Source organism: Medicago truncatula, chromosome 7 (genome assembly GCF_003473485.1).
Source record: "Medicago truncatula cultivar Jemalong A17 chromosome 7, MtrunA17r5.0-ANR, whole genome shotgun sequence".
NCBI classification, from domain to species: Eukaryota; Viridiplantae; Streptophyta; class Magnoliopsida; order Fabales; family Fabaceae; genus Medicago; species Medicago truncatula.
The window spans coordinates 39,207,677-39,231,592 of record NC_053048.1 but is presented as its reverse complement, the minus strand read 5'-3'; the positions used below and the strand labels follow the sequence as shown (position 1 = coordinate 39,231,592).

The following is a 23,916-nucleotide window of genomic DNA, read 5'->3' as shown; positions in this document are numbered from 1 at the left end:
GGTATAAAAAAATTTAAAGAACTATATATTACTCCCTCCGTCTCAAAATGTATGACGTTTTTGGCCGTTTCACACGTATTAAGAAATATAATTAATATTGTGTGGGGAAAAGAAATTATGAGTTGTTTTACAAAATTATCCTTAATAAATAGTATGGGAAAGATAAATGAAATAATTGAAAGAAGAGAGAGTAATTAATAGTCAAGGATATAATAGGAAAAATAACATTAATATTTCATTAGTATTGTAAAGCGACATATAATTTGGGACAAATTTTTTTTCTAAAGCGACATACAATTTGGGACGGAGGGAGTATTATTTTCTAAAATCTTACTGCATCAAACTTTTTTTTTGTCATCCGGGTACTGCATCAAACTTTTAAAATTATAAAGTTAAACGCGAAAATAGGTTAAACTCGCTAATTCCCTAAAAAAAAAAAAAGTTAAACTCGCTAACATTCATTTTTTAAAAGATTAAATTATCATTTTTACTTGGCTTCCAGAGGAGAGTATGACCGTTGTCTTGAATGTTGATGGCAGCAGTTTTGAAAATCCCAAAATATCTGGTTTCGGTGGCGTTCTTCGCAGGAATGATGGTAGTTGGCTATATGGGTTTGCTGAAAATGTTGGTATTTCCACATTTATACATGTAGAGTTGTTAGCTCTATATTATGGATTGAAAGTAGCTTGGAAAGAGGATATAAGGATTTGATTTGCTACTCTAACTCAACTCTGGTTATTTAGTTAGTTAGTTTCAACCATGGTGAGTCCTTGACATCATCATGCGTCAATTATTAGTTAAAGCATTCTGATAGGGAGACGAATTCGTCCGCGGATTTCATTGCTAAATTAGGAGCTACAAGTTATGATATTTGGAGTGAGTTTTTGGAGCCACCGGAGAGTTTGCTTCCGCTGCTGCAGGCTGATGCCTGGCGAGAGATGCATTACCGAGACTAGTTTTTAACCTTTTTCTTTTCTTTTCTTTTTGTTAGCTCCTTTTCCCCAAAAAAAATTATTATTGTTGGAACAAAATAGACAAGATCTTTTCCTACTCATTATCCTTTCCTTCATTTGATCAAAAGGAATGTTAATTATCTTTCAATGTGTGGTTGTGACTTGCGAGGAAATAAACCGACGAGACAAATGACCCCAGCTCCTGTTCGCGAAGGTGGAATCCAATCATTCAAATGTCTTCCCCAGTGGCCAGTACGTTATTGTAGGTTACATTACATATACTTGCATCACTTATGAGCCATTATTTATTGGCTTGTATATAAAGAAGACACAGCTTTTCAAATAATTTAGATAACTCTTCCCCAAAAAAAAAAAAATTAGAGGACAATTGTTTTAAGAAGATGGAAAATAATTGTGAGAAACTTTTATCAAGGAGGACAAATGGGTTTTTGATAAATTTTATTAGCTTAGTAAGTATGGCATAATTAAAAAATTGTCAAAAAATTATATACATCAATAAATGAAACATTCCTCAAAAGAATAAATTAATTAAACTGGCAAGTGCTCGGAAGAGGTTATAAAAAATAATTTTATAAGTATGAATACAGCCATGATTCCTTTCATGAGTTTCTAACAACCATATACCTGAATAAGTATGATCTAATTAATAAATGAAGACCATTTGTTTCTATTCAACAATACTATAAACAAATATAAGTATGATATAATTAACAAATACTGTCCCAAATTGTATGTCGCTTTGGAAAAAAATTTGTCCCAAATTATATGTCGCTTTACAATACCAATAAAAATATTAATGTTACTTTTCCTATTATATTCTTGACTATTAATTACTCTCTCTTCTTTCAATTATTTCATTTATCTTTCTCATACCATTTATTAAGGATAATTTTATAAAACAACTCATAATTTCTCTTTCCCACACAATATTAATTATATTTCTTAATACGTGTGAAACGGCCAAAACGTCGTACATTTTGGGACGGAGGGAGTAATTTCCTTAAAAAAGAAAGTATGATCTAATTAATAAATAGTAAAGCTTATGAACCGGCAAGTGCTAAAAAAAGTTATAAAAATAAGGCAAAATGACTAGCATTGTCCCTTGACTTAATTTTAGATAACGCTTTCGTCATTTATCTTTTTGTCATTTTTATCTTTTTGGTCAATTTGCATATAGAATTTTTAAGCTTCAAATCATGATTTTATTTTAAGCCATTATATTTGATGCTTGAAAATTGATATGCAAACCGACCAAAATGACGAAACTGACATGAAAAAAAGATAAAGGTTGAAATCGTTCGTTGAGGGACGTTGAGAGTCATTTTGCCTAAAAATAATTTATAATATGTTCATACACCGTCATTGATTCCTTTCATGAGTTTCAAACAACCATACCGTACATGTTTCGAATCACAGTGAGTTTTGTCAAACCCGAAGTGATTCATAACATGCAGCAAGACCAGTTTGTTTCAACAATAAACAAATTATGAAAAAACAAAACAAAATATAGCTCAAAAAGAGGCACCTGCTTTCAGCATTTGATACCTTTGAAAATTATTAAATAATCTCTCTAGAAACATGAAGAAAAAAATCAAAATTAAGAATGAAATATCTAACTTCACTATCAACCTGAATTTTCAAGCTTACCACTGCTTTCTCTTTCCAACACATCTACCATCTAGATATGTACATGGTGTTGAGTTGACCATGGTATAGTTATTTACATAAACCTATCTCATCCCTTTTGTGCATCTTGCTCCAGTCACAAAACTAACTATGCTAATTAGGCAAAACATTTTACCGATTCCATGACCTCAAGTATGATCCTATTTGATCATTTAAAGTAGGATTTTGAGGTGGCAAGCTCATCCATGTCATATCATCAGGCACCAGAGCACCAGGTGCATCACGTTCACTGAAATAATCTAGCGGATGAGAAGATGGTGGTACAACAGCATTGATCCTATGTGTACCTGCATCTACTACTCCATAGGTTCTGGGCGAAAGGAACTGGTCAGTGTGTCTGATTGACTCATAAGGGCTACCTGAACGTAATTGGTTACATTGAGATAGAACACTAAATAAGTTATGATTGGAGTTTCCTCCAGTGCCAAGACTCTGACTAGATAGATTGCCATTGCCAGATCCATTCCAAGCACCCTGAATTTGCTGGTCTGAAGAGAACCAAGGCTGACCAATGAAATTATTGGTATTAATGTGAGAATGAGAGGGTGCTACCATGCGAGGGGCACTAACAGCCCAATCAGTAATATTTCTTGCAGCTAGTGGATCTTGCCTGGGGATTAAGTAACTTCCTGTGTCAGAATAAATATTACCTGATACGTTTTCTGGCATGAAAATATTACCAGCTTGCCTCTGACCTTGATCCAATGTCAGAGACGTTTGCAGAGACTCCTTAAAATGACTAGAAAAATGGCCATCCCCCATTGGAATATCGTTTGAAGCCTGGAAATTTAACCCAGCTCTTTTTTGTTCATGATGATAGGAGCCAACCCCTTTGTCCTTGATGAGGGACTGAATCAAGCCAATTTGATCCTGGCTTTGGTAAGAACCGAAGGGACCATCATCTGACTGCCTGTGTAACAACTCCTTACCAATGTTTTCTTGGTGTAAATTAGATTCTGGACCAATCATTCGGGTTTGTCTAACTTGGTTAATTTGTGAATTTACCAGTGATAGCCCGTTGGCAGTGTAGTCATGGATCATACTTAAATCATAGTAAGGGTGTGACATTTCAACTGCTTGCCATGCATGACCCTCAGACGATCCTACACCGATGGAATCATCCCGAGAGTTCATAATCCTTGAATGCTCAGTTTTGTTCTGCGAAGCATCATCTCCTTTTGATAAAATATTTTTTTCCAAATCTATATGAAAGGGGTGGAGCTCCTCATCATCGCTGTGATAAGATTTATTAACGGACGAATTCTCTGGTAATCTATCAACAGTATCATTATACGAGAAAAGAGCTCCCTCACTGATGGGATCATCCTGAGAGTTCATAACCATTGAATGTTCAATTGTGTACTGTGAAGAATCGCCTCCTTTTGATAAAATATTTTTCTCCAAATCTATATGCAAGTGGTGGAGCTCGTCATCGCCGCTGTGATAAGAATTGTGGAGAGACGGGTTCTCTTGGAATCTAGCAATAGAATCTTCATTGGATGAGAAAGGAGCTCCTTCACCGATGGGATCATCCTGACATTTCATAATCGTTGAATCTCTAGTTTTGTTATGTGAAGCATCGTCTCCTTTTGATAAAACATCTTTTACCAAATCTATATCCAAGCGGTGGAGCTCGTCATCGCTGTTGTGATAAGAATTATGGAGGGACGGGTTCTCTGGGACGCTAACAATAGAATCTTCATCTTCCAAGCTAGACTGGTTATTAACACCGCCATGCTCCTCGTCCTGGGCCTGGACTCCTGTGCTCAAAATATCCTCATCCTGTGGAAAATTAATGGAAAAGGTTTTAACAAAAACCTTTAAGAATAATGGCCACTATTATGCTACATGAGGCAAGGTAAACCTAAGTATCTTGTCAAATTCAAGAAATAGATATACTGATACATGTATGCAAGCTCGCTGCTAGGAAATTTTAATGGATCTTCAGAAAAGGACAAACCTCTACCAGTACATTTGATTTCTCTTTCATCTCAAGCAACAAAGAATTTCTCATTCCATGTTTCTGTATCAGTCTCTCTGTCCAGTTTGCATATGATGCAGGGAGATGTTTCTTCACCAATTGTAACCTATAGAAATTAAATATCTTCTAGTAAGCAAAGCAATAATGGTAAACAAAATATACTGTAGCATACAATAAAAATTTGACAGAGGTAGCCCTCAACATTACTAACCAATGCTCATGCAAGTTCTTCTGTTCTTCTTTGATAAATAATTTGTACGGTTGCACATGAAAGTTATCAAGGTCACCCAAAACATAGTTAAGAGTGCTAGCCGGGATGCTTTTAGATGATACCTTCAAACTCTTAACAAGTTCGTGCTGCTTCTTGGTAATCTGAAACATGGGAATTAATCAGCAAATGCCTTAGAGATGCTAATAATTCTGCAGTAAAAAATGCAAATGATTGCTTTGTTGTCTCATCATAAAAGAACAAAAACCACAAGATAGTACTTTTTGTAAACTACAATGAACAGAATTAACATAAATCAAATTTAAATATCTACCAAATAAGAAGAATCAAGATAAAACAAGAACATAGCAGTTTTAAAAAAACTTGTTCATTTTTCAATATGTTCGTTGAAGTTTAAAAACTTATAGATGTGACAAAAAATGATTGTTTCACATAACATAGAACAAACTTTATTGTCCCTCTAATTACTTAGTAGCACTAATGACATAACTAACCCAAATACAAAGATGTTTACCCCTACCAATTCAGTACTATTCAGAGATTCAAGAGGGATTGTCTCACCTTGATATATGACATATATTGGTCACCGTCATTAGCATGAATGTTCTCCTTGTGTAGTTTGCCTCCTTTCATGGGTATTCCTCCCACATTAAGCATAAAAGTTGAAGCCATCGTATTTCTTGGTTTACCTTTATTGAAGTCTTCGCCAAGCACCCTGTCAAACATCATTTTGTTATAAACAGATAGTTAAGCATTGAAACAGTTAAAGCTGATATATATATAAACGAATGAAAAGCCAGACCACAGTTAAGCAAGACATCCATCCAGTAGAAGATGTATAGTGCCAGCAAATCAAAATACCAATATAAGAAATAAAAACATTTGAAGATTAAGAAAACATACTTAGTGTCAGAAGTGAGGTAGTTGCCTAGTTAGTTAGGTTAGTTGAGGTCAGAAGAAATAAGGCATGTTGCCTATTAATATGAGAGGATGAGGGGGAGCTACTATATAAGTATTTCAGGGGAATTGGGTCTTTGGGCAGGGAGGTGTGCAGACCGCCAAAACTACTGCGTGTATTCTGTTTAGTAGTGGTGAATTTTTCCATACACTTTCTAATAAAATACCAGATTTCTATCAATTTTGCATCAAATGACCTCAGGAATTAATTACTTCGTCCTTGATACAACATATGCCATGTACCTACTCGTTATAGATACTCATTTAGTATCAAAAAATATTTTTGATTGATAAAAGTGGTCAAATTTTTTATCTAATAGGCACCATAACATAATAACCAAATATCTGAAGCAACCTTCACTAAAGCCCCCAGTATCAAGTGCAACAGCGATAAATACCTTCTTTGAAGCTCATTGCCTTGTCCCATTGAGGAAATTTGGATGTCACTGTATGCTTTCTCCTCTTCATCCCAGGAATATGACTTGGACGTCACTGTAACATTCCCATCATGATCATCATCTCTGAATTCATCCAAGTTTGACCGTTTTCTTTTCTTTATATCATTCTTTGACCTGCACAAAGCAAAAAGCTTATTATTTTAAAAAAACAACACAGATACTAAATAGGTAAATGCACACTACACACCCTTTTATCTACCAATGTAGGCATTAGCTAAATAAAAACTAGAGTGGTTGTTTCTATTTCCTCAGATACATCTTGAATAGATTTTCAGGTGTTTATCATCTCAGATTTGAAACAATGCAACACCCCAAATTATTTCTTTCAATCATGGAAAACCATCTATGTAAGTACATAAGTATTGAAAGCACATGTCCTTGTCATAAAATTATGGAATAAACCTGTCATTACTCAATACTTCTGTTCGAAAGAGTGTGGTCAGTGGTGTGTGCAAATTGCAATATATAGTCAGTTTTCCAAATGTCAAACCTCAGAATCTTTGGTAGAATTTCCTTTTCTGAATTTTTGCAGGTCTCCCACCTCTCCTTCAGCTTAATTAAAAATCCAATCATACTGCCAAATGAAAAATGACAATATATTAAGTACCATGCCAAAAGAAACAAGATTCGAATCCACAGTAAAATAACTGTGCATGACTTACTCCTTATGATATTTACGTAATTGTGAGAAGTATGCTCTTCTATCAGATTTTAGATGTTTCTCATGGTAAACAATCATATCTGGATGAAGATCGCCCGAACAAAGTGAAGCACCCCTGCAAATGCATATTACCATTCATTTGTGGCTCTAAAGTCTAAAAAAAAGTGAATATTTTAATGAATGACCTGCAAACTTAAGTTCTTTTTTCATTTTGTATTATTAATTTGCTGAGATTACAGGAATTTTACACAATTGAAAGATGATATGCCATAACATTAGGAACCCACTGAAGAGAATTGAGAAATTGATAGAAACAGTTGAAGGAAAGGAACAATTTTATTGAATATTGAGAATAGGATGGTGACAAAACAAAACCAGACCAAAGTGTTGCATTTGGGTAAATCTAAATATACAGAACCACTGTCATTTTAGGCATGTCTGAGGGAAAATAACCATTATGTAGTAGACTCATTCTATGAAAATCAATGTAGTCTAGCCAAGTTGGATACCTAGAGTTGAGAATATGTATAGTTCAATGAATTCACTCTAGAGCTGGAACCATGTGTAACAACACTATTGTTGATGTACAACTCAGAAATGATCATAAAAAACATAAAACAAAAAATATAAAGGTTAACTATGTGTTTAGTCCATAGAAAATGAGATAATTTTGGTTTAGATCCTTGTAAAACATTTCATTTGATTTTCATGCCTCCAAAATCTGAAATCAGTAAATTACTGTTTTTGGTTCTTGTAAAATAGGCAAAATTTGGTTTTAGTCTTGGTTAAGTTTTTCCTATAGTTTTCATCCTTCTAAAATCTGAAATATTGTTTTTCACTACCTAACATTCATTTTAGAGCTCATGAAAAAAATTTAGTGGAGTCACATGCTAACAAGGCACAATGGACATTATTAGGTGTCACCTACGATGACCGCGTGACTTTCCATAAAAACATAAAAGTATTTAACATATATCACATGACGATGAGAACAAAAAAAATAGTTATTTGACATTTTGGAATGGTAAATATTAAAAAAAATATATATAGGACCAAAACAATGATTCGCAAATTTACAGCAACCAAAAACATATTTAACCCAAATATAATCTATATACCTATGAAGAAGGAAAAGTAAATACAATGAAAATAAAATTGAGTCTCCTAAAGTTACAAAATTTTGGAAATACAAAAAAACTAAAAAAACTACATTTTTTTAAGCAGAAGCCAGCGGTGCTACTAACTCAAACTGACAAACCACAAACAAATGTTATTAATAAAAAGAAGTGGCAAAAAAACCCTGGGGGGCATAAATCTGACCTAGAAAATAAAAAGAAACAAAAACATTAAGAAAACTGAGAAAAAAAGGTAACCCAAACTGTTGGCCAAAAAGATCTGGACCAATAATATTAAAGTATATGATTAAAACTAGATCAAATTTCACAAAATCCAACAAACCGGGCCTTTAACCAGTTGGCATATCTGGTTAAGTCAACCCAGAAAGATAGTAAATCCAGTTATCACATTACATCAACAAATAATAGTCTTCATCAGTCATTCAAACAAAGAAATGATCACATCTAGTCTAGCATATATTTCTTTATGCATGCATGGACTATGCAATCAGATCAACCACACATGCGAAATACAGCAGACAATGTCTATACAGAGAACATATAAAGAAAGACATCTTACCATTTTAAGAAAGGGTTTCCAAAGTGAAGTTCATCTCCAGAAAGTAATTCCTGGACAACTTGATTTGGCTCCAAGTCACCAGGAAGAAACTGCTTAAGAAAATTTCTCTCATCGTCTGAAAGCTGTGTGTTCCAAACCTGCCAAAAGTTTCACAAAAGACAATTTAGAAATACTCTTGGACAAAAACTGTAATTTTTTTTAGCTGCAAATAGTTGAAAATAACACAACATGATTGTTACCTCATAGGAAAGCACTTCACTTAAACTATCCAGGCCAAAAATTTCTTCAGGCATGGCAAGCACATCTGCCAAGACTTCATGTCCATTGTGATCAAATCTGGCAAATGGTCTCGTTTGTCTCCAACTGATGCCAATTTGTTCCCGCTTGGCAACAACCCTTTGGTGATTCGCATCCCATTCAACAGAAATGTGAGATTTCATGTTTAAATCACTTTGCACTGGCGGTCCAAAATTCTTTCTCTTAGTCCTATTTTGTTCTGGAGAACCATAACTAACAAGGCTTGCACCATTTAATTGCTTTCTTCTTTGATCAGCAGCCATTAGCATATAAGGTGAAATATTATTGAGCAGAACACTACACAAGTATGAAGAAAAACACCAGGCTGTTCACTGTTAATGAACAGCTTTCATCAGTAAGCAACCTAACAAGCACCAAAAGCAAAGAGATTCAATTACAAGATGATTTTCAAGTCCGTGCCTCAATATATGTCCAAACAAGATCTCTAAAAAAAATATGCAATTTCACTTAGTAAGTTACTTCCTATGAAAGGATTCAACTAAGCCAAATCTATGTTTCAACAAAACCAATTCACCATAGAAGCCAAGGTTAAGGAATAACAATATAGACCATGTTTGGTGCAAAGTTTTCATTCCATTCTTACCTCTACTCTACAGAATAAGAACTGCTTAATGGAAAATTGTGGCCACAATGATTAAAGTTTGCAATACTATGTTGTACCTTATTTATCTTCGCTAGTTATATTTATGATGACATATTTGGTTTACATGCTTATTATGTGAATCAAACATAAAATGTGATTCCATTCCAGAGCAAACTGCACTGAACTTGGAACTCAGCATTCACAAAAGTTACTGTAAAAAGTTGCTATGAGAAACATATCAAGTGAAGTGATTCAACTATAGTAGCCTATTAGGTCACCTACATTTTCATTTTTCAAAAAATACTTCGTTCTACAGAAATTGGACTTGGCTATTATTGTCTTATTGACATTGTTGTTCTTGCAAAGAAACTTTGCAAGTTCCCGCAATACCCACATGTCATATTGAAATAACAAACATGAGCAGAAGTATGCAGAGGAAGTTAACCAAAATAAATCAACAGCCCTAATAGATAAATTTAACCATAATAAAACTACAATGCAACTCATAATCACTAAAACCACAGTATGCTGGAGCATAAATTCCACAATGGCTGAGAATGAAGTGTGAAAATCCAATTTAAAGCATGAAGCCATCCCCTATAGAAAACCCTTGCCATTGGGAGTTTGTTCTTCCTCTCAACTACATCATGCAATTCAAATATTCAAATTATAATTTTTAAATCGCCATACCATCCACACTATTTCATCTCTTCCAAATAAAAAAAAAAAAATACAAAAACACATGAGTTGTCACGTCCCAACTTATTATTAGATACATGGTTGTGTAAATTAATTCTACACTAACAGAGTATACTAATTTAACTCTAAACAAAATAATCCTACTCCCAATACGAAGAAAAACATTGGAAACATAACAAAACTCATCGCATTGACAGGTTTTCAAATAAAAATTATGATGAAATCAAATTTAACAATGGAATAAAGAAACCCTAAAGACAAATACTAAAAAAAAAAAAAAAAAAAAAAAGAGAGAAATAAATAATTACCGGTGAAATTGTGGGCGGTGGTGAGAGGGAAAGAGGAAAACGATAACCTAAGAGCGAGAATGAAGGGTGATTTAGGGATTATGGAAGAAAGAAACACTGCCGCAATTGAATTTGAGAGTGAGAGTATGTGGCTTGCTCTCTGAACCGTTATTTTCGGAACTAGATGATTCCTTCGCGCGAACTTGCTCTCGGCTCAGCTCCACGCTTCTTAGGGCTAGCTGTCCATAATTGTACTTTCGTATTTATCCGGACACTAATTGTCTCTGTTTTTTATTACGTTTAACTGTATGTTTAAAAAAAAATTAAGAATATATATAATTCCTCTCAAAAAAGAATATAGAGTTAAATATGTTTTTGGTCCTTATAAATATACTAACTTTTCATTTTAGTTCCTCTAAAAAATTTCTTCAATTTTTAGTCCTCCAAAAATTTTCCATCTTCACTTTTGGTCCCTCTTTTAAAATAAACTCATATGTAGAATTCACATTTTTGAATAAAATTTGCAGGAAAATTCATAATATTATAAGAATCTCTCCTAAAAAAATTTAGAATTTTTTAACAAAATATAAATTTAATATGAATTTTTATATTTTTGATGGTTAAAAATTCATATTAAATTTATGTTTTGTTAAAAAAATCTAATTTTTTTTTGGGAATACTTTTACAATATTCTACACATTTCTGCACAATTTCATTAAAAAATACTAAAATTAATTTAAAAATAGAGACTAAAAGTAGTGATTGAAAATTTAATAGGGACTAAAAGTTGAAGGAAAATTTTAAAGGGACTAAAACGAAAAGTTGGTATATTTATAGGGACTAGAAACATATTTAACCCAAGAATATATCATGATTAAATAAATATTTTAACTTATATTCTTTTTTTTTGAAAAATCAAAAATAGAATTTATATTCACATTACCAGAGACGCCTCTCTAGCACTAGACGCTCAAAACACAGAGTTTCTCACAAGCAAATACACAAACAAGTTAACGGGTGCAACCACCACCGCTGACAACCAAAAACAAAACGGCATTATTAGCCTTCAACCACCAGTATGAATGAAACTTAACCTTATATATAAACTCCGTATTGGGAGTGTGAGAATTATTAAAAAGTTTATTATTACGCTCATTCCACGCTAACCAAACACAAAGCAATCATAGTAACTGTAAAAATGATCGACATACCCTTGTGCCACCCAAATAATTAGTAAACGAACAAAATGTGCACGAAGGCTGTGATGATCTACACCTGTAACACCAATCTAAAATCGAAATTTCTGCCAAATTATGCTAAAATTTTTGCAATGAATAAATAGATGTTGAGCACTTTCAAGTTGTCCACAACTTGTCAAATAATAGGTGTCTGCGGCAGATATAATGCCACGATTTAATAAATTAATTTTTGTCGGCAACCTGTCACAAAGCAAACGCCAAGCTAGGATGGAGACCTTCAATGGCACCTGAGCATGCCATATCAGATTATCTGAAACTTGTTTTTGTTGAAAGAACTTATATTGTTTTAACTATGGTTAGAGGTGTCAAATGGATCGGCCCCGCCCAGCCCGACTCGGGCCCGATTATAGTAATGGGCCAGCCCGGCCTGTTTACTATTGGACCGTGAATTCTAGAGTCCGGCCCGGGTGGGCCATGGGCCATCCGGGCCTGGCCCGTTTATGTTTTATTTTTAAAATTTATTCACTTTTTTTTATATATTTTCTTATGTATTAGTTACTCACCATTATTTTTTTGCTAAAATATGATTGGATGGACATAAAAATATAAGTAATTTTTACATTAACATTGAATAATAATTAAACTCTAGATTATTCTTTCGATTAAATCAAATTAATAATTTATAAACTTTAAAATTATAAAACTGTAAGCTAAATTCATCCATATTTATTAAGTTTATTTATTTAAATATTTTTTTGTTAATAAATTTTAAATTAGTTGATAATTTTTTTAAAAAATATGTTGTTTTTAACAAAAATAAAATGAAATATGGGCTAATGGGCCGGCCCAAAGCCCAGTGGGCCAGCCCCGCCCGACCCAACTTTTGTATGGCCCAAATGGGCTTGGGCTGAAAAAATCCGAGTGCATTTTTTTGTTAGTTTTTTAGGCCCGGTCCGGTTCAAAAATATGGGTCAATGGGCCGGCCCATTTTTGACAGCTCTAACTGTGGTGGAAGTTATTCCTATTACAAAGTGATTTAACTATTTTTGTTAATTGAAGATTTCAATAATATTAGGGAAAATTACAATAAGCTTCCTAGTGATATATGTAAATGCAACAAACATCCCCTCTAATTTTTTATTCATCATAAACTTCCTTTGCTTTTTGTGTGAATAATGACTTTTGTAACACCGTATACAATGGTAGTCCACTAATAAGGACTTCTTAAATGGACCCCAATAGTCCACTAATAAGGACTTTTCGAACTTCCCTTGCTTTTCCCACCGTTACTTTCTCCGTTTAGAATTGACAACTAACATCTTGTCACCTCTCAACCTATCCCTTGTAATGTGACCCGTGATTAATCACTGAATTTTGAAGTTTGAAGTAATTCAGGCCTACGGAAACTATACATTCATGTTGTAGCGATGTCGGTCATTCATACAGTGGTGTTGCGAGAGGGAAACTGTGGAGGCGTTGTGAGATACTATGGTGGCGCGGTTGTTTCTACCCTATTTATCTACTTTGATTCCACTTTTATTTCCAGTTTTATTTGATTTATTTTTCTTTTATCTTGTGATTATGAATTACTATGATACAACTCCTCTCTTTTCATGGCCTTTCAGATGACGGTTTGAAGCTTTATGATGTAAGTTAGTAGTTTAACTATTCACGACAAATTTTTAAATTTTTTCCCTTACTTTTCGGTGTGTTTCTATTTTTAATAGTTGGTAACGTGAGTGTGATTATGGTTTAACAATTTTGAATTGTTAAAATGGTTTTAAGACTTTGATATCATGTATTTTGTTGGAGATTAGATGGGGTCATGGGATTTTATGAATCATAGTAATGCAGAACATTTGAAATCACAAAGAAAAAACGGTGCTTTCATTCCTTTAAACGGCAGTAGAAGGAGCTTAATGACAAGGGATGTCTTGGCTTATTATAAAAATAGAGGGGGTGTTAGTTACATTTACATATACTTCAAGGGTGGTTATTGTATTTTTTCCATAATATTATTCAAAAGATAACATAATAAAAATGAATGATATGATATAAAGATAAAATCCCTTCCAAAAATAAAAATGAGGATTAACGAGCAGTTTAAAATCATGTATCATCTTTATGTATAGTTAAGATTTATACTTTCGGATAAGATATTTGTAATATTTTTATGAATCAGTTTTAAAGCAAAAATTCTTCATATCACGTGTTCTTTCTTTTAGCTCGATTGGATGACACAAATTAAATTAGTTCCAATTTTTTTAACAAATAAATTAGTTCCAATTTGATTTAATTAATTGCAATTTAGATTGAATTGATTTTTGGTTCATCAAATTTATAATTGTATAAAAAAATATTACAAAATAATATATAAAATACAAAGTATTGTACTATTGTTGAATATAAATAATCACCGTGTAATGAGATGTTCAAATACCTAAATTCTTAGAAAACGTGAAAACCCACCATGTAAATGGTTAAAGCCACCACTAAACCAAACATATGTTAAGTCGTCACATAAACGTTTCATTTGTCATATACTGAAATTAAATTGTCATACAGATGAAGAAAACATCAAACATTTTAAAAAGAGTAGGATATTTTTACAACCATTTACGACAATTTTTATGAAAATTTTCTTTGTCTCTATTTTTATTTCTCAAAAACAATAGAAAGAGAAAAATGGAAGAAATAAAATAGAGGAATGTTATTTGAACAACTAATTTTTGTGATAACTCGTGAAACAACCAAAATATACAAATATATATATATATATATATATATATATTAATACAAAAATCAAAACAATAGAAAGAGAAAGTAAAAACACAATGTTAGTATCAAAGAGAAAATTATCATAAAAGTTGTAACAAAGTGGTTGTTCAAATATTATAAATTGTCACAAAATGGTTGTTCAAATATTATTTCTCAATAGAATAAGAAAATAACACGAGTATGAAATAGAGTGTAGTCTAAAAAGTTATCACAATGGTCGTATAAATATATAATTTCTCTTTTTTTGGTAAGGCATTTCTCTTTTTAAAATTAGGAGACCAAATAAGTTGATTATATTTTTTTCCATAAAATGATAATGAAATGCTTCTCTACGCTTTGGTGTCTTTGGCTTGGCTGCAACGCAAAAGGTGCTACAGCCTCTACCTTGATCCTCACCTCATGCAACTCGTGCGAAAACGAAGCATGATGACAGTGTTAGTGTACTTTTGTATCCTGAAGAAAATTTTTGATGCTTCCTTAGTTACTTCCAAATCTGAAGTCTCCTTTCCCTCCACACCTTAATGGCTTAATTTCTATAGCCATTATCGCTTTACGTATGCTATAGCTTTACCATGTCTACATCTCTTTAGCAAAAAGTGGCAACTACATTGCCACGTCCAATGTGTGGTACGTAGTACGTACCCATATTAACATATAACACCCAAGGATTGACTATGATATTAGGTTAATAGTACTTTTTTGTGTACTAGACGTTTGACCCGTGCTATCGCACGTGTCTATTAAAAATAAAAAAGAACGTAGTTAGAGACATAATATTCTCCATGTAAAACATTGTCCATTGATTGACATGTAGAATGTCTACATAAATGAGGCTTGTAATACTGGTTGGCATAGCCAAAATCCAAACCAAACAGAGCTATAATTTGTATAGCAGAAGAGATTATATGATGAAGATTACATGCAGCTGAAGTTACTTGGCTATAAATTATAACTTACGATTTCAACAAATAGCAAAAATAAAAAGGACTATAATGTGCATTAACATAAAAGAGTCTAGGTAAACTAAAAAAACCAATAAAAAAAAAGTGAACCTCAATGCAATTTGATTACCAACATGTGATTTGGTCCAATCTCCTTTTTTATTTATGAGATCACTACCATGACATTTCACATGCAGCTGAAGTTACTTAGCTATATCTTATGATTTGAACAAATGTTGAAAAAAAATATATACTTTATATTCACAGAAGAGACTCTAGATTAACCAAAATTGCAAAACACCACAAAAAAAAAATTGGTCAACGTCAATGCAATATAATTATCACCATGTTTTTTGTCCCAATTTCCTTCTTTAGCAGATTATTATCATGACATTTAATAGGATAGGCCAGCTGAGCAATCATAGTTCTTAAGATGTCAATAAGTTATAGCATTATCAATAAGTGAAGACTATGGCTGAAGTTTAGAATGACAATAACCTATAGCATAACCAATAAGTGCATACTATAGTAGAAGTTCAAAATAACCAATAAGTGAACACCATATTTCAAGTTTATAATCGATCAAGTTATTTGTCATAAGGAAAAATCAGCATCCACATCAGCGGCATTACTTTTTTGTGTGATGATAAGAAGTGAACAACTTGTAAAGTGACAACAGAAAAAGAACATTAACATTAACATTAAACCAAACAAAGATTACAACAACACAACAAAGAAACATTAACCTAAATAGAAATCACATCAGAGGGAGGTACAAACCTATAACTTAACCAAACACCCCACATCACAAAAAAGACTTCTGCACATAGCTGTCATAATCCCTGAAGCACAACCCTTTACATAGTATAACTTAGACTTTAGTCATAGAAGTTGGTTAATTACAAAGAAAAATTATCTTCGGGAAGAAAAATTAGTAAGCAAAGGTCGGTGAATGAAATGTATACTATATATGTGGACTAAAAAAATTAATACTAATTAAATTAAAAGAATAATAAGTATGACACCTGAAAATATTTGAGACCTAAGACAACCGTCTTATTTGCAACCCCGTTGAATGGTTTTCATTCATAACAAAAGAGAAAAGAACAATAGACAAGATTAAAGTTTCAATAGAATATGACAAAGTTTGTCAAGAATATTACGATATCGATTGCATGTGTGTTTGGTTCAGCTTTGAATAGAATTGATTCTGATAGAATTGATTATAACATAATTGATTTTTGAGAGAATTGATTTATGTTTCGATACAATAATGTAAAATTGATTAAACATAATGAATGTTGTTTAAATAGTTTTGATCAAAATTGCTTTTGAATGTATAATTACTAAAATGGACATGGTTAAATACAAATAAATAGACATGGTTGAATGTATGTGTAGATTAATATTAATGTAGATTCCTTCAAAAAAATTAATATTAATGTAGATATATTAGTTAATTTAAATAAATAATTTTTCTATAGATTAATTTAAAAAATAATAAATACGATCATTAAACTAATTTTTTTTTACAAAATATTTGTTCTATGTGTTTTATATTTTTTGATAAAATATATTTAAGTTAAATAATAATAGAGCTGGTTGTCAAAAATGATAAATATAGTAAATCTGAATGGAAAAACCGTAGAGAAAAATCCAAAATTTGATAACATTTGAACATAAATAATTTTTGGGGATAATTTGGTTCGTTAAATTTTTTATTAAATTTGGTTCATCAAATTAAATACAAACTAAAAAGAAGGATAATTGATAAAGGACAGTAAAGAAAAATAATGGGTTGTAATAATCAAAATATAAAATTTATTGGAGAATTGATTCTAGTTAACTCAAAAGTTAGAAATTGTAGCTTCAACCAAAATTGCTTTTGGAGAAGAGAATTGCTTTTGTAAAGTTGAACCAAACATATAAGAAATTGCTTTTTTAAATTCTGAAGCTCTAAAATTGCTTCTGGACTAAGAAGAAGCTGAACCAAACAAAAACTAAAAGGATTAGACCAATACATGTGAAAGTGTACGACACGTTAACAAAGAAAATATCAAGAGTTTATTAATAAAAAAACTAAAACATAATCATTAACAAAGATAATATCCGCGGTTTTTTAAGTTATTAAATGTTTATAACAAGTTAGTTGTTTAAGTTTTTTTGTTATAAATTGATCATTTAAGTCAGAAAATACATGCATCATTATCTTATTTTCATCAAACTCGGTTAAAAGGTATTTATGTAGACGTTTAATGTTAAGTTGATTTGTTCAAATTCACCATTTTTAAAATTAGAGTTCATATATGTATTATTGGGTATTGATTTGACACAAAATTGATCAATTAATTTATTTATAATATTGTTGATGAAATATTTGTGTGTAAAATTAAATTTGAATTCAAAAGCAAACAAAATAAAAAGTGTACAAGTATTCATGTCTCATGTAAACACTTTTTGACTTTCATAAACATTTTTTAACTAATTGGATAAAAATAAATAAGAGTGTAAATATTTTACGACTTAAAATACCAATCTATATAAAACAAAATAAAAACTTAAAAATCAATTCGTAAAAAAGAAAAATAACTAATTGATGATATATTAATTGTTGTTGGTTTAGATTAAAATACCTAAGCTTAAACGATTATTACTGTGAGGGAGTACCTAAAAGACTGCTGAATGTATTTAACATCTACCCGCTCATTCTCAAGCTAAAGTTTGTTGTAAGCGCTCAAACCAAACCAACATTAATTTTAATCTAAACCGTTAAAGCTTAGGTAGGAACATAAACTCATACCATCTAAACCGTTAAAGCAGTGTAATAAATCTAGACCGTTAAATCCAACTGCTAAACCCATCATCTTCTCCATATCCATTATCTGCAAAAACCAATGGCTGCCAAGATGATGCTGTTGTCCCCACATCCACACCATCTCCCTCTCCGTTCTCTTCCATTTCACACCAACAAACTACACTCATGGCAGCACCACCACCTTCCAACTCCAAAACCAAAGAAACTTCGTTTATCCCTTCACGAGAGTGCTGAATTCATCACACAAAACCAACAACAATTACTAAACCCCAATTCTCTTTTCTTACTTACAGAGACTACTGGTTACTCTTTGGCTAGTTATTATACTTCTCTTGGTCTTTTTGTTATCTCTGTTCCTGGTCTTTGGTCTCTCATCAAACGTTCTGTCAAATCCAAGGTAATTCATTCATTCATTCATTTCCACCTTGTTTTATTGTTATTATTGTTGTGTTTTTTTTTTGACAATTTTGTGTTTTTATGGAAAAATAGATTGTGAAGAAGACTTTCATAGATGAAGGTGGAAATAAGGCACCAAGTCAAGTTGCAGGGGAGGTACTATCATTCTTTACTCGTAATAATTTTGCAGTGGTTGATAGAGGAGAAACAATCACGTAAGTAACCATTACATTCTCTCTTTAATTGCTTTCTCTTTGCTTTTGCAATGCTCAACAGAAGAAATTTAGAATCCACAAAAATTTAATGCAATGAGTAAGCAGATAGATTAATCAATAAGTTAAATGTTCTAATCATGGTTTTAAATTGCGATCATATTCATGTTGCAATTGTTGATACTGTGGACATACATACGTATTTGTGGCGATGCAATCTCAATAGTAACGATCACCGAATTCTAAAAACCCTCATTCTAGTAACTTAATGACATTTCAAAAATAACTAATCGAATTTTTATGTTCTTTGGTGAAAGATTTTACTAATCAAATATTTGCATAGGAGCTCCAGTTTACTATGACCAATTAGGCCAATCTTTAATGTTGTAAAAGAACCATTTATCAAAAGTCTCTGATGTCTACGCATTATTTGGTGTTAATATATCGAGTTAGGATCTCTCCATTTAGTTATTAATGTCATTAATTTACTAATATACTGTACTTCAGCCTTATCATTACTTCAAATGAAGATAAACATCTAAACAAGTTTGTGTTTCTTCTATGAAGGTTTGAAGGAGTGATGGTTCCCAGCAGGGGGCAAGCAGCACTGTTAACTTTCTGCACTTGCATCAGCCTGGCAAGTGTTTCCCTTGTGCTCACCATAACCGTGCCGGATATTGGCAATAATTGGTTTTGGTTAACTATCTTAAGTCCATTGGCGTAAGTAAAGACATTCACAGTTTACGTATACATATTATTGCATATTAGTTCAGAGTACTAGTATGAGCTGATGATGCCATGAATATTTATGCAGAGGAGCTTATTACTGGACTCGAGCATCCAGAAAGGAGCAAGTTCAAGTGAAAATGATAGTTAAAGAAGATGGAACCTTGTCAGAAATCGTTGTTCAAGGTGACGACCAACAAGTCGAGCAAATGAGAAAGGAACTCAAGTTTAGTGAAAAGGGCATGGTTTATGTTAAAGGCCTTTTCGAAACATAACTTATTTTACCAGATGACAGAACAGGAAGTACAAGAATGAAGGGAGGACACATAAAAAGCAGCCACAGCTAAACCCATAGGCAAATGTCTGTAAACATTTATGTTCAAAGCAGCCTGCTGAAAGTTTTGATATTCGCCTCAGGCACCTAGTTCACCTTAGAACATTATGATTCTTACTTTTGAGGATGTAATCATATACTATGTAATCATATACACATGTTCAATGGCTACTTGGTTAATTCATCAGATATACAACTGCAACGCAACAAATTATTGTACGAAAAAACCAATAACACGCCTATTTGCTAAGCAGATTTCCAAATGTAATTTATGATATGATAATTTAAAGTACAATGCAATGTGCCTGAAGTCATCAGCTTTTAAACAATTCATTTGTAAATTGTAAACAAAAAAAGTCAGGCAATTATTGATACAAGTCTCGCCAAACATACTTGAAATTCGGAGATACATAAACACTTGCTAAAACATAACAAATAATAAAGATTCTCAGGCCAAGTATGTCCATGGCGCATTTCGACATTATCCAAATAATCAAAAATATTTTGGACTCATTCCACTAGTGAGCAGCCCAAGGTCTTTAACCGATCAACAACTTGTTTTCCTCCAAGAATGAATAAGTTGGTACCTCCAGATTGTATGGTGCAGGTCCCTTCCTAATTCTGCCAGAAATATCATAATGAGATCCATGACATGGGCAAAACCATCCGCCAAAGTCTCCAGCATTTGGCAAGGGAATGCAACCCAGATGTGTGCAAACACCAACCACAACGAGCCATTCCGGGTTCTTGACTCTTTCAGAATCTTGCTGAGGGTCACGAAGAGATCCAACATCAACACTGTTTGCCAACTTCACATCGTCATCTGTTCTGCGCCTGATGAATACTGGCTTTCCACGCCACTTAACAGTGACAGTAGTGCCTGGCTCAATGCTGGACAGATCAACTTCAAGTGAAGCCATAGCAAGAACATCCTTACTTGCGGACATGCTGAGCACAAACTTGAGGACAAGTAAACGGATCAGAGAGGCATAAGCAAACCTTCCACCTGTTAGGACAAAGTATGCAAATGCCCTCTTGCTTGGGTCACCAGGAGGAAACCGTTCATGGTTGTATTCATCATATACAATCTTCGAAGAAGGATTTTTAACAGCTGAAACAGTTGCGGGAATTTCAGGAATAATGCTGTTTTCTTTTGTGTGGATCAGTGACTCAGTTGCAAAACCTGGATGCAATCAAATTAAATCAATTAATGGAGTTATATCTAATTAGATAAAAATATAAATTGAGTGAAGAAAAAGCAAGCCTCATACTAACACACAACCAAACGAATAGCATACGCACAATTAGAAACTACAAAATCGATCCCCCAAAGTAAGATAATATGCAACTGCAATCTGCAAATCAATTATCTATGATCTATTAAGTTTGAATAGAAGGCCCGAAAGAATAGATCGGCCTTACCTACACATAGAATAATTATTGCATAAACAAATTGTTTTGAAGAATAGATCAAATGATACAGACCAGAGGTAAATCATAAAATGGAACAGATAGATAACTAATAACATATACATACAACTAAACAAGTATTCATACAACATATCAAGTCTTGCACTGTAGTAAAAAAAAATAATAGTAACCGATAAAAAATAGTAACTGATAACTTCATCCTATATGCATGTCTTTTAAGGTTGTTTTGCACAAACCAATAAATTACATCAATTAATACGTAAATTTCAAACATACTCTCTTACTTTTCATTGGTACATGAGTGTAAAGTAACTGATAAGGGTATAACCAACAAAAAAAAAACACTAACGTAAGCTTGAAATTCGAATACAACAGATAATTAGGAACATTTTCCCATAAAAAAAATGACAACAATGAACGCAGTGAGTATAAATCTGTCAACTATCAAGAAGACCCTTCCCGTTATGATACAGTCATCGAACAACAAACAACAACCAAACATTCATCACAGCAACTCCGAATTATACTTCCATCATAATGGTTTAAAATTTCAGATACAAACAACATTTTACCATAAAACAGGGGTTTTAAAAAGGTTAGGGAGCATGATTTGTGTTGCAACATAAAAGTTTCCTATATCTCCACAGTCACGATTCTCTACAATAACACAACATGATGATCACAATTCAAAACCTTATGCAAAACATTTAACAAACTAGGCGGTATCAATTTGTTCGAATGTGCATTTCCACTAACCACAATGAGACAAAAAAAAAAAAACAGATATCTCTATCAAATTTCAACAAAAAAAAAATTAGGGGTAACGAAAAAATAATCACCAAATAGAGCAAAAATTAACACGCTTTGGTGCTTCAAAGGCCTTATTCACAAATCCAAAAGTAAAACGAGAGAAGATTCTCATCATCTTCAATTCTACTTCAAACACACACAACTTAAGAAAATTCAAACTAACATATAAACCTCCGAGAAGATTGGAATCAAATCCGAAAACGCATCCAAAGCAAAAAAAAAAACTAATCACATAAATTATCCCCAAATAGTGAAAATCATAAAAATTCCACCTTCATACACAACAATAAATACAAAAAACAATCAAATCAATAATGAATCATCAAGAACCCTAACATAAAACGAATCAAATCAGACAAATAAGACAAAATCAAAATGAATCATTTCTCAAATAATTTCACCGCAATAATAAAATAACAGGTAAAGGAAAAGCATTAACCTCTGAAAGGAAGAAAGAATTCAGGGTGGATCGAAAAGGGGTCAGATCTGCGTTGATCGGAGGTGGAAGAAGGCGGTGGGATGGGGTTCTTAGAGAGAAAAGAGGAGGCGGCGTGATAAGACCTCCATGAGGGAGATGCGGAGAGAGAAGAAAGCTTCTTAGATGCAACCCTCAACATCTTCTTCTTGGTTCTCTTTCTTTGCTGTGAGCTTTGTTCGTTCGTTCTACACAAAACGAAACGATTTTTAGAATCGAAAAAAGGGGAAAAAATGTCTCTGACTACCCTCCATGCTTGACTGCTGCGTCATTTTTTCTGATTTTTTGGGCTTCCCATAACATTTTTCTAAGGCCCAAGCCCAAACATTTTTCTTTTGCTTTTTGTGTTAAATATATGATTGTTTTTTCAACAACTATTTTTTCTTTTAAGAAATTTAAGAAAGGCAATAAAAGAAGGAAGCTAGAAACCTCTAAGAGAAGGTATAAAAACAATATTGACCAACATTGCATTAGAAATAAAAGATGGGTCAAATTCAAATATGTTGAGACTAGAGTTCAAAATCAAACTATGTTTTGATAAAATATTAGTTCATCTTTTATATATGAGTTTGAAATGGTTTTTATTTAGAAGTAGACATACTAATGAGATAAAAAATATACCTGTTTTTAAATACGCACATCCTTATGATTTGGGGGTGAGAAACGCTGTCTCTCTTATCTTTTGTTGTTTATCCTCAATCATCATTCAAAAATTCTTAAATACTCGATTTGTTCGGATTACGCAATCCAAATGTATAAAAAACACTCATCTTTTATAGGCTCAGATTGTGTGATTCAGACAGGTAGAGTACTTTGAGAAATTTTGGAGGTGAGGAGAAATGTAATATCTAAATCTTCTCCCTTAAGTTTGCCGAAAGCATATTAGCATATAGAGGAGCGGATTGAGAATTCATCTTTACTTTTGTAAAATACCACCTTTTTCAACACTCATTCTAAAACTCGTTCAATTATTGAGACCCACATATATCAACTTAGAGAGAGAAAGAGTAAGTATTGAAAAGAGAGTATTCATAACATTCATGTTTGATTGTTTATTCTCGCATCCTTTGTGTTTCTTAAAGCTTTAGTGGGGAGAAATCATCCTTATTTTTTGCGAAATGCGCCATATATATGGTCGAAAATACAACAAACCAAGACTCATTTCGTCAAACAAAAACCACTTAATATTATGTTGATAGTTACTCTTGAAGCTTTCAAAAGCTCCCTTGTCCTCTTTCAAAAAAAATCACTTATCCTAAGAGGAACTTAAG

The 23,916-nt window shown here is 32.6% G+C and overlaps 3 protein-coding genes across 5 annotated transcripts; 1 reads left to right on the top strand and 2 right to left on the bottom strand.

The window, feature by feature from the left end:
* Nucleotides 1–2,479: 2,479 nt before the first annotated feature.
* LOC11439523 (uncharacterized) lies at nt 2,480–10,764 on the bottom strand. 3 transcript variants are annotated; one of them, XM_024771294.2, is made up of 10 exons: nt 10,550–10,764; nt 8,881–10,182; nt 8,642–8,778; nt 6,948–7,061; nt 6,776–6,859; nt 6,226–6,399; nt 5,432–5,585; nt 4,853–5,013; nt 4,621–4,747; nt 2,480–4,442 (listed from the first exon to the last, which is right to left on the bottom strand). In XM_024771294.2, the coding sequence occupies exons 2-10, from the start codon at nt 9,205–9,207 to the stop codon at nt 2,772–2,774; spliced, it is 2,949 nt and encodes a 982-aa protein (XP_024627062.1). In that variant the 5' UTR covers nt 9,208–10,182; nt 10,550–10,764; the 3' UTR covers nt 2,480–2,771. The 3 variants fall into 3 exon arrangements, with proteins under 3 accessions (XP_024627062.1, XP_024627063.1, XP_013449467.1); XM_024771295.2 differs by having other exon boundaries at nt 8,881–9,302; XM_013594013.3 differs by having other exon boundaries at nt 8,881–9,270.
* A 7,457-nt stretch (nt 10,765–18,221) lies between these two features.
* LOC11429119 (protein COFACTOR ASSEMBLY OF COMPLEX C SUBUNIT B CCB1, chloroplastic) lies at nt 18,222–20,179 on the top strand. Its single transcript, XM_003624465.3, has 4 exons — nt 18,222–18,658; nt 18,751–18,872; nt 19,437–19,589; nt 19,684–20,179. Exons 1-4 carry the CDS (start codon nt 18,341–18,343, stop codon nt 19,868–19,870), a joined length of 780 nt encoding a protein of 259 aa, XP_003624513.1. The 5' UTR covers nt 18,222–18,340; the 3' UTR covers nt 19,871–20,179.
* A 5-nt stretch (nt 20,180–20,184) lies between these two features.
* On the bottom strand, nt 20,185–22,892 carry LOC11442639 (cytochrome b-c1 complex subunit Rieske-4, mitochondrial). Its single transcript, XM_003624464.4, has 2 exons — nt 22,610–22,892; nt 20,185–21,112 (listed from the first exon to the last, which is right to left on the bottom strand). Exons 1-2 carry the CDS (start codon nt 22,785–22,787, stop codon nt 20,469–20,471), a joined length of 822 nt encoding a protein of 273 aa, XP_003624512.1. The 5' UTR covers nt 22,788–22,892; the 3' UTR covers nt 20,185–20,468.
* Between the last annotated feature and the right edge of the window lie 1,024 nt (nt 22,893–23,916).

Bases quoted from the DNA above. Each gene is read 5' to 3' on its own strand.
- LOC11429119 (XM_003624465.3), top strand. From the start codon at position 18,341: ATGGCTGCCAAGATGATGCTGTTGTCCCCACATCCACACCATCTCCCT. The intron at 18,659-18,750 runs GTAATTCATTCA...ATGGAAAAATAG, and splicing joins AACGTTCTGTCAAATCCAAG to ATTGTGAAGAAGACTTTCAT. The intron at 18,873-19,436 runs GTAAGTAACCAT...TCTTCTATGAAG, and splicing joins GATAGAGGAGAAACAATCAC to GTTTGAAGGAGTGATGGTTC.
- LOC11442639 (XM_003624464.4), bottom strand. From the start codon at position 22,787: ATGTTGAGGGTTGCATCTAAGAAGCTTTCTTCTCTCTCCGCATCTCCC. The intron at 21,113-22,609 runs GTTAATGCTTTT...GATTGCATCCAG, and splicing joins ATTCTTTCTTCCTTTCAGAG to GTTTTGCAACTGAGTCACTG.
- LOC11439523 (XM_024771294.2), bottom strand. From the start codon at position 9,207: ATGCTAATGGCTGCTGATCAAAGAAGAAAGCAATTAAATGGTGCAAGC. The intron at 5,586-6,225 runs GTATTTATCGCT...GATGTTTGACAG, and splicing joins GGCAATGAGCTTCAAAGAAG to GGTGCTTGGCGAAGACTTCA. The intron at 5,014-5,431 runs GTGAGACAATCC...CCCATGTTTCAG, and splicing joins AATATATGTCATATATCAAG to ATTACCAAGAAGCAGCACGA.